The sequence below is a fragment of the Cyprinus carpio genome, chromosome A23, assembly GCF_018340385.1.
Source record: "Cyprinus carpio isolate SPL01 chromosome A23, ASM1834038v1, whole genome shotgun sequence".
NCBI lineage: Eukaryota > Metazoa > Chordata > Actinopteri > Cypriniformes > Cyprinidae > Cyprinus > Cyprinus carpio.
Window position 1 is genome coordinate 23,804,642 of NC_056594.1, and position 10,654 is coordinate 23,815,295.

Genomic DNA, 10,654 nt, shown 5'->3' on the forward strand with positions numbered 1-10,654 from the left:
TCTTAATAATAGACTTCACTGTGCTTCTAAGCATTGATAAAGCCTTTGAAACGTTTTTGTGCATGTCCACAACTTTATCCCGGAGACCTTTTGACAGTGTCTTGCCACCCATAGTTGACTGTTTGCTTCAGTTGCACTACCAAGGACTTAAATGCTCCAGGAAAGACCTTTTCATGCTGAGCTGGTAAAAATGAGCACAGCTGATCACAATTTAAAGTCAAATGGTTTGTTGTGTCATTGAGAAGGTGATCAACACCTGATTGAGTTTACGAGTCATTTTTAGGAGGGGGATGATCATATTTCCAACGCGTTTCTGTTTTTACAATCATTAATACTACTATTATTAATATAAAAAATAATATACTCATTAATACAATAATTATCCTCATTATTATTATTATTCTGACATGTTGGTGTTTATATCTTTCACTTGGATGCTATCTGTTGCACTTAGAAATTTTATCCAGTAAATACAGCTGGATAAAACAAAAAGTGTCCATCTTTATATTAGGCTGCAACAACAACAAAATTATTATATGTAACTGTACAAATGCATATACTGGTGCTATATATGTGCACGCACACACACACACACACACACACACACACACACACACACACACACACACACACACACGTAAGCTTATTTCTTATAAATCAATACATGTAGGTTCATATGCAACTAAAAAAAATATCTACATATCTAGTTAAGTCATAAAACTTTAATTGGTTCTTTACATGCAATCTGCTAGCAATCACATCATTTGCTGCACGCTGCGAGCTGATTGGCCTCTGCTGATTCTGCAGCCAATGAGATCGCTTGCTCACCATTTAGTTTCAGTGTCTGCGGTGAGCTGGTCCTCTGAAGTTCCTCTAAAAGTCAGCAACTCAAGATAAGTGAACGGCCTTTCATTTTTTTTCATCACAAACTGTCTGCATAGTTTGCATTTATCAGGTCCCAAATGAACCATACACAAGGTTTAAACCATGTTTGATGTTTAACAAGTTGCATGAAAATTTATTTTACACAAGCTAGTAAACTAACTGAACATGGATTTTACGCCCAATTACATTAAACACTAGACCTTTTATTCTAATCTACACAATAAGCTCACAATGTCATTGTGCCTGCAAGAATGTTAAACCTCCAGCCGCTTTCTCTGGTTTTGCAATTCAGTGGTATTTTCAGATTTTAGTATGGTCTTATGTGTCAGCTGGCACAAATTCATCTGGAGCAATGAGATCCAGCCTTTTCCTGAAAGCTACAAGTAGTTCATATATATTTTTACACCTCAGCTTCTATTTATTATACATTACTAATGGTCAAGAGAGCAAACTATTAAATTTGTATTGTTTGTTGCTTGTGGGGTTTGTTTGGATGCCATATGAAAGTATGAAGAAATCAGGCTAAAATAAAAAAAATATATATATATTAATTTTGCATTGCGTTTTGATTGTTTTCAGAGCATGAATATAGTACTGATTGCTTAGGAATGGTCAAATGTGTGAATATAAGATACAAATATAAACATTTCTGCAAGCCTTTAACACTTAACACTGACTATAAGTACTAGTAACAGTGATCTATAAACAATATAAATAAATATATGTATAGTTCAGGCATGAAACTATAATATTTGTATTGTTTATTGGTAGTGGCTTTTGTTTAGATTCCATATAACAAAGAAACCAAGCCAAAAAAGCAAACAAACAATATTTAATTTAAACTGCCATTGCTGTTTGATTGACTTTGGAGTGAGAATATAGTCTTGTTCGATGAGGGATGTTCAAATGGGTGAATATGGGATAAAAATCTAAACAATTTTTGCAAGGCTTCAACATAGCATTTTAAAGATGCTTTTCCATTTGTATCACTTTGATCCGGGCCAGTTTTGATACCAAATGGTTAGCGTGTGTGTTGCTGTTTACGGACGTTACAATAAAGCCAAGTTTGCGGAAAAGCGAAATGGCTGTGGTTTGTGGGGAGCTGATCTCTACGATAACTCGAGAAAGTCCCTGCTCCTTACAAAACTCCACGGCCGTTTCGACCAGCTGGGTTCCCAAACCTTTACGTCTCTGGCTGAAGGACACGACCAACTGAAACACCTCTAGAGATGGTGCATTGCCCGCATCTGTGTCCCATCCGTCACTCTTTACTGCAGCCAGCAGCCCGGCCACCTTTGACTTCCCGTTCACCTCCATCTCCACCACCCAGAAACCATTCGCCTGGCTATCCATGAAGTTGGCCTGAATATCAGCCATTTCCGCCTCTAGCTTCCTCCTGAGGTAGGCATCATAAATCTCGTGGCAGCAATAGTAAACCAAACAAGACCAGGCTCCTCCGAAGAGCACGGCCTGGAAGTATGAGCATCCTCCGAGCACATATCCGGCAATGGAGATGCTGAGGGTCATGCCAATGTGGTCCGGATGACTCATGGCTTTGAAGAATGCTGGGTAGACGTGCTCCAGAATCCCAAACCGGAAGAGAGAGACAACAGCAGACTTATCTGTGGGCTTGTAGGGCCTGATTACACTCTTCACTGCAAGAGAGGTACAAAAAACAGGGATTCAATTTGATTCTGACAACTTCTGCGGAAAGTCATGCAGTTATACGCAGGAGGAAGGATTATTTATTAGGGTTATTATCGTTAACTTTGACCATGACAACAGTTTCATAATTTGACATATATTTTTTATTTCTGCTATTTGTTATGCCAACATTACACATTTTTATGTAGTTTAAGTAGATGTACTAAAAAGTTACAACAATGCAAACTATGTAGACATTTAAAAAAAAATACATAAATAAAAAATATAAATACAAATGACAAAGCACATAAAAAAACAAATGAAAGAGCAAAGAAAACAATAAAAAAAATTTAATTCAAAATATTAACAAAAACTATAATATATAAATTAACAAAAACTATAGTAATATCAATGAAAATAACTAAAAACTAAAACTTAATGAAAACTATATACATATATTAAAAAGCATAAAAATGACAATCCCACAACAAAATTACAAAAATGAACCAAAACTAAAATGCAAACAGAAAATATGAAAATAAAATCTAATTCAAAATATTAACAAATGTTATATGCTATATTAATTAAACTAAAATAACTAAAAACTAAAACTTCATGAAATATATAGACATTAAAAAAAATAACAAAAAAATGAAATGACAAATATACAACAAAATCACAAAATTTGACCTAAAATAAAAGTGCAAACAGAAAACAAAGTACATGCTAATTGAAAATATTAACAAAAATTATCATAGTACATCAATTATACTAAAATAATAATTAAAAATTAAAACATGAATTATAGACATCAAAATAATGTGTTTTGTCATGTTTCACATCTGAGAAGAGCATATGAAGCTTTAATTTGCACAGGTGAAACATTTCAAAATCAATCTAAATAAATAACTTGTGGTTTGTAAAATCACCTGATTTTGTGAAATATGTGTAAAATTATATGACATTTAACTGAAAAATCACATATGAATAAAATCATAAAATAAAATGAAAATTTAATAAAATAAATAACTTAATTGGAATAAATTAGTTGAATGAAAATAATCTTTTTTTTTTTTTTTGGAATGTCTGTTCATTGTATATGATCAACAAACTTCAGACATTATAATAAAAGAATGTTTCACAATTGGGAAACATGCCATTCAGTGTGAACCCCCGCAACAGCCTTGAATTCACAATCTGAATCTGAAAAATAATGAATTGTGCCACAGCAAACTGCAATTTTTAATAATTCACCAAAGCATAAGCTATTTCAGTCCTTGCATGCTAATTGCATTAGCACCTTTGAGACACCTTTCTCAACACATTCATACAGAGAAAAAGTTCACTTACAGCTGCTTTTCTGTTCCATCGCTGCTGCTCTACGCCGCCTTACCTCCTCACGCAATCTGTGAACTTTAGCCACAGTATGAGACAAATACCCATTTACAGAGCAGCTTAGGGAAAGAAATGGAGTGTGTTCAACACACACACACACACACACACACACACACACACACACACACACACACAAACACACACAGAGGACCACTCATACCTGTCCCAAGCACTCATAGAAACCGGTTTACATTTATTAGATTTCAAGCTATCCATCATTTTGATGTTTTTTTTTTTGTTTTTCAAGATCAAAATCCAACTATCAGTCATAATTACCAGAAATTAAGATTTTAATTACAAATTAAGTATTTGTAATTGTGAGATATAAACTCAAAAACATAATCAATAATTTAGTAAATTTGAGATCTAAAGCCACAAATATGACATATCTTTGCAATTGTGAGATAGAAATTCATATTGTGGGATGTAAAATAATAAATATGAGAAATAACTTTGCAATTGTGAGATACTGTATAAGGGCATATTGTGAGATATAAGGCCAAAAATATAACAATTAACTTTGCAGTTGTGAGATATAAAGATTATAGTAAGAAATAAAGCCAAAAATGCAACAAACAACTTTGAAATTGAGATCTAAAGTAATATTGTGAGATACAGTATAAAATCATAAATACAAGACATAATTTTCAGAATTGTAAGATAAAGTAAAATGTGAGGTATAAAGCAAAAAAAAAAAATATGTAATTGAAAAATAAAATCATAAATATGAGAAGTAACTTGCAACTGAGATATAAAGTTATAAATTAAAGGAAGAGTTACAAATGTGAGATATACTGTGAGCAAATCTTTTTAAGCATTGAGAGATTATTGCTTAAGACACTATTTTAAGCCGGGATTGTTGACTGCATGGTCCTCACACTGTAGCTGATTTGTTCGTGTGGATATCCACACATACACTCATATTCAGCGTCTCGCTAGTATTTAATCAAATCAGCTCTATAATCTTGGCCTGACTGTGTAATGAGGTCCTCATATGCATGCCTCACTGGATCAGACATGGAGCTGCATATCTCAATGAGTTTGTAGGGCTGCTAAATGTGACCTGGGTTTTAATCGCAAGAGTTCAGATAAGTGTGACTAACTAGTGACATTGAATAAGCGCTTTTAAAGATGCATTACAATCAATACACTAGGCTTAAACATATAGGCTGTGGTGCAAATGTATATTGTGTGTGTGTGTGTGTGTGTATGTTTATATATATGTGTGTGTACAGTATGTATATGAATAAAAACACACATATATATAACAACAATAAAAACAGGCTTCTCAACCAAATTTCTGTTTTTTTCTTTGTGTGTCCTATAGTAAGAATAACAGCACACAGGTTTGGAACAACATGAAGAATATTCATGTTTTTTGGGTGAACTGTCCCTTTAAGCATAAATGCTGAAATTCTGTTATTGAAAACAGAACACTGAAGATTTACCCAGTTCAGCGAAGACCCAGATAGATGATTTTCGTGAATGATGTGGCTTCAAGGGCAATGACAATGACTCAGAAAGCACTCTTATGCTTCTAGGATCTTCGGGCGCCTTACATGAGATTTAAATTAGAAATCCTTTAGTTCGTTCTGAGGTGCCATGGACCCATAAATTACACCCGATTGCTTGTCGCTCAATCACGCTGCATGCTACAGAGGACAGACAGCTTTCCAACCCATGCACTTCATTTAGTAACCGGCTTAGCGTGCATGTTTTACATTACAGGGGGGACCGGGGCTAGTTGTCACATAGGGAAGTTGCCACATCGGCTATATCTCAATAACTATAAGAGTTTGAGTCAAGTCATTCATGTATTTGGAATGTACATAAAATTGCCATCCATAACAAACTAATAAACTGAATGTGGCGCATATTTATCAATACACAAGATTTATGTAATAGTCCTAATAAACTGAAAGTGTTTTAGATGCAAAATAGGCAGGTTTATCATCAGTAAATCCAAATTTTATTCTATCACATAGATTTTAGGGTTAAACTGTATATTGCTTATTCCACAGTTAGCCATATTTTAGCCATGCTTATACTTTTTAACTGAACAATTTTTTTATTTTTATTTTAATCACAGTTAACAGATTTATGCTGATTCTAGGCAATCTGAATAAATGCATTTTAAAAATATGATTATTTAAATAAAATCAAATAGATCCAAATAGTTAAAACTATAATAAAACTGATTTTTGATTGCAGAAATATGTTTCTAAACTCATACATATTACCAATCTTTCCAATTGTGGAATTTAAAGTCATATTTTGACATATAAAATCTCACATGTAACAAAACTTTGTATCTGTGATATATAGTAGCAGATATAACAAATAACTTTGCATTTGTAAGATATAAAGTCATATTGTAAAATATAAAGTAAAAAATGATGAACAAATGCAAATGTGAAGAAGTCTTATTGTGAACCTGTTAAACCCTGTTTCTACCTCTTGCATTAAGGTATGACTGATAAATATGCATTACATGAGGTTTAGTAATTTATGTTAAGACTTAGTAAACCAAATGGATGGAAATTTAATGTCCAATTCAAATACATAAACTCTACATGTAGGCCTTTTTTTGTGACATCATGCCCCAGTGTGTTTAACCAACTGTTCAACACACAGTTAGAAATCCCTCATTTGTACTAGACAATTTTCACTTTTTCTCATTATCTCTTCTGTAAATATTAGCTCAGTTTCCATTGTTCGTCAGTACACTTAACGGTGGGCCTGAGCTTGGCCGCCCCAGTGTTGAAAGATTTAACGTTACCTTTCACCTCCATTTATAAGCGCATAAAAGGCACTCAGATCTCAAAATCTCACTGGAATAAATACACGCAATTGCTGTTAAGCTATGATGGCATTTCACAAACCCGTGTGCTTTCTGAATATGTCCCGATATATTTATATTCAGAAATCCAGTGACCTATTTAAAAACAACCAAAACAAAAAAAAACAAAACAAATCTCTATTTATTTATTTATTTACTTATTTAATTAATAAATCATCTAAAAACTCAGTTGTTATTTATAGAGCATCTTAAAGCTCATTCTAACTATATTTCAACCTCTGATTATATGGTATTGATTTATATGAAGCGACTACGCAAGGATCATCTTTTATTCCTGATCTTAACATTGTCAAGTGTTTTTATGACCTTAAAGTGGTTGACTCAACACATGGATCTCCCCATGTTCATTCTGTTTGTAACACTTGAATAAAGTGATTTTAAAGGAATAGGTCATGAAAGGAAAAAAAAAAAAAAAGAAAAAAAAAATTACTCGCATTCAAACCTTCATGAATTTCTTTCTTCTGTGGAACACAAAAGGAGAATCTTTTTCCATGCATTTACAGTGGAAGGGGACCAGTGATTTAATGCTTCAAAAAAGCAAAAGCTCCAATATAACAATGAACCAAATGACTCATGCTCTAAAGATTTCTGTTGATGTATTACAGATCTAAAGAGTCTCATTCACTGAAAATCTTGACATTCGTATTTGCTCTACTTGATGCATTCATAAGTTAATAATTGGTTCCCGAGACAAGTAGCAATGTCCAATTTCTGAACAAATCATTCTTTTGAGTCCAAGACTCCAATCTTTTCAATGAATCATTAAATTGGACCAGTCTGAATGATTCATTCTGATTTAATGTTCCAGTCAAAGAAAGGCAACTTTAATTTAGGTGTGTAAATCACAAAAGGTTTTTGTAATAACAAAAATTCTTACATGCAGTATGTAGCTCAGAAGTATGGAAGCTTCCACCACAAAATGAAAAAGGTAATTTTGACTTTCTCACAATCAACCTTTTTTTTTTTTTTTCTTTTTTTTTTTTTTTTTTGCAATTTTCAAGAAAAAAGCCTGAAAAAAGTTAATATCTCACAATTGTTACTTCTTTCTCTGAATTGCGAGTTTCTCATAATTCTCACCTTTTTCCTCAGAATTGCAACTTTTTTATTATTAAACAAAAAAAAAAAAAATTGCAAGATATACATTTTTTTTCCCTGCAATTCCACATTTATTCTATTTTATTCCCTCAGAAATCTGAGTTTCGCAGTTCTGACTTTTTCCTCATAATTGCATCCTTTTTATCTCACAATTCAGACTTTTTGTCTTGCAATTCTGAGAAAAATTCTAAATTGTAAGATATAAACTGTTTTAGTATTATATAAACTCTTTTAATAAAGTATAAAGACATTTTTTTTTTCACATTCCAAATTTATATCTCACAAATCTGACTTTTCCTGTCAATTCTGAGTTTACATCTCACAGTTCTGACTTCTTTTGTTTCTGCCAGAGGACAAACAAACAATAAAATAAATAAAACTTTTTTTTTTTCTCACAGTTTATGTCTTGCAATTTTGACTTACAGTTCTGAGAAAAAAGTTGAGGGAAAAGTCTGAATTGTGAGATGGAAAAAAAAATCACAATTATCTTTTTTTTTATTATTATTATTCTGGCAGAAGAGGCCTTCTGTACAGAAGTCATATAGGCCACTTTTGATTTTTTTTTTTTATGGTTCTTTTGCATCCTTTTTTAAGCTTGAAAGCTCCAGGCCCCATTAATGTAATTGCATGGAAAAGAGCAACATGTACATTATTCCAACATTTCTGTGCGAGAAAGACAGTCATACAGGTTTGGAACAATAGTAAATGATGACAATGTTCACTTTGTATGTGAACTTCTGCATCTCTTTCTAACTTTCGCTCATGATCTCTGCTGTACTGATACACACACACACACACAACTGTTCACTCAGTGTGTAAATCTTCCCTCTCCCTCTCTCTTCTGTTTTTGACACTTGAATAAAGCCTGGTTCTTAAAATACAGAGTCTCACAATAGAAAAACAAAAACAACATTGAATGCTTAACTTTTTTCCCTCTGGGGCTTCTTTTCTTTTTTTCTTTTTTTTTTTCTTCCCTGTAATGCTAATTATTTTTTGGGTAGTTAATGAGTTTTGCACTGAAATCATGGGAGAGAATTAAAAGCAACGTGCTGTTTACCAGATAATGATGAAACTCAGCTCCTGTAATATAAACACATTATTTCTCCACAATATCGGTCCTAAAATAAAGAATTTTGAACTTTTTGTAAAAAAAGAATCTTTAGTAAAAGTAAATAATGCTACAAATAACTAAATTACCTAATTTCTTAAGGAAATTTTTAGGTTAATTCATGTTGTAGAACAATGTTAACAACAGACATTATTTTACACATACTTTGAAAACAGCTATTATAAAACGCCATGAGAATCTCCCAAGGGATCCCATGACTTGAAAATGCCAATTCTCTTCCTGATTTTGGGATTACAAACTGAATAGCTCTATAGCTAAAGAAGCATTTTGCTTTCCGTGTACATTTTTAATGGACAACATTTCACAATAGTATTAGTGTTTTTGACACTCTAGCAAACAACTTTTCTTTTTAAAGGTATTCATCATGTCTTCAAAATCATTTGGACACTTAAACCACGCTTAATTGAACCACTTTAACAAACAAGTCCTAATTGAGAAAAAAAAAATAACTGAATCCAGTATTTGGTAATAATATAGCATAAATATAGCATAGTTATCAGCTATCTTTGTAGGTTTGTTAAGTGTATCTTTGTGCCATTTTGTACAATAAGCATTTCAAAACACACTTCCCGGTAAACATTATCACACTAGTGTAATAAACAGTGCATACCCCCCCCCCCCCCAATTTTCATATATTGCCAAAATTACCCACAAATAATGCTTTTTTTTTTTTTCACTCAAAAACTGAGATGCACGAGTGCAGATCAATGAGGCCCACAACTAATCAGTTTCAAAAATAAATACAAAACCTGTTCTAAATGAAAGAAAACCAGCTGACAAAAAAGACTGAATCCAATAATAGGTGATTAAAACACTATAAGACACATAAGCCATATCACCCTGGAGCCCAAGACCGGTTTCCCACTGAAGCTAAGCAGGGCTGAGCCTGGTCAGTACCTGGATGGGAGACCTCCTGAGAAAACTAGGTTGCTGCTGGAAGAGGTGCTAGTGAGGCCAGCAGGGGGTGCTCAACCTGTGGTCTATGTGGGTCCTAGCGCCCCAGTGTAGTGATGGGGACACTACACTGTTAACAAGCGCCGTCCTTTGGATGAGACTTTAAACTGAGGTCCTGACTCTCTGTGGTCAGTAAAAATTCCAGGATGTCTTTCGAAAAGAGTAGAGATGGGACCTCGGCATCCTTGCTAAATTCTCCCATTGGCCTCTGACCATCATGGCCTCCTAACAATCCCCATATCTGCTGCTTGTCTCCTCTCCGCCAATAAGCTGGTGTGTGGTGGGCGTTCTGGCGCAATATGGCTGCCATCGCATCATCCAGGTGCATCCATCACACTGCCCCCCCACGATCATATACCCCCTGACAATGTAAAGTGCTTTGAGTGCCTAGAAAAGCGCTATATAAATGTAAGGAATAAAAAAAAATGTAAGGAATTATAAGCTAATTTTTGTAGACTGGTCACTGGGAACATCACAAGGTAAGAAAAACCTCCCCCCCCAAAAAAAAGGACAGAAGTTGTACCCTGTCTGAGCAAAGTCACTAAGTTTTAGCTATAGACTCTATAAAAACATGGATGCAGTGTCCGTGACGTAACCTGTAAGTTTCTGAAGAGCATTTTTGAAGCATAAAGTAAGCGGAGCTGACCGTCACCATCTTGGCAGTGGGTCACTCTTGGATCATCAAAAATGGG

General features: G+C 33.8%; 1 protein-coding gene across 1 annotated transcript; it reads right to left on the reverse strand.

The window, feature by feature from the left end:
• Positions 1-1,663: 1,663 nt before the first annotated feature.
• On the reverse strand, positions 1,664-4,004 carry LOC109074934 (N-acetyltransferase family 8 member 7). Its single transcript, XM_042713687.1, has 2 exons — positions 3,880-4,004; positions 1,664-2,540 (listed from the first exon to the last, which is right to left on the reverse strand). The coding sequence occupies exons 1-2, from the start codon at positions 3,896-3,898 to the stop codon at positions 1,849-1,851; spliced, it is 711 nt and encodes a 236-aa protein (XP_042569621.1). The 5' UTR covers positions 3,899-4,004; the 3' UTR covers positions 1,664-1,848.
• Between the last annotated feature and the right edge of the window lie 6,650 nt (positions 4,005-10,654).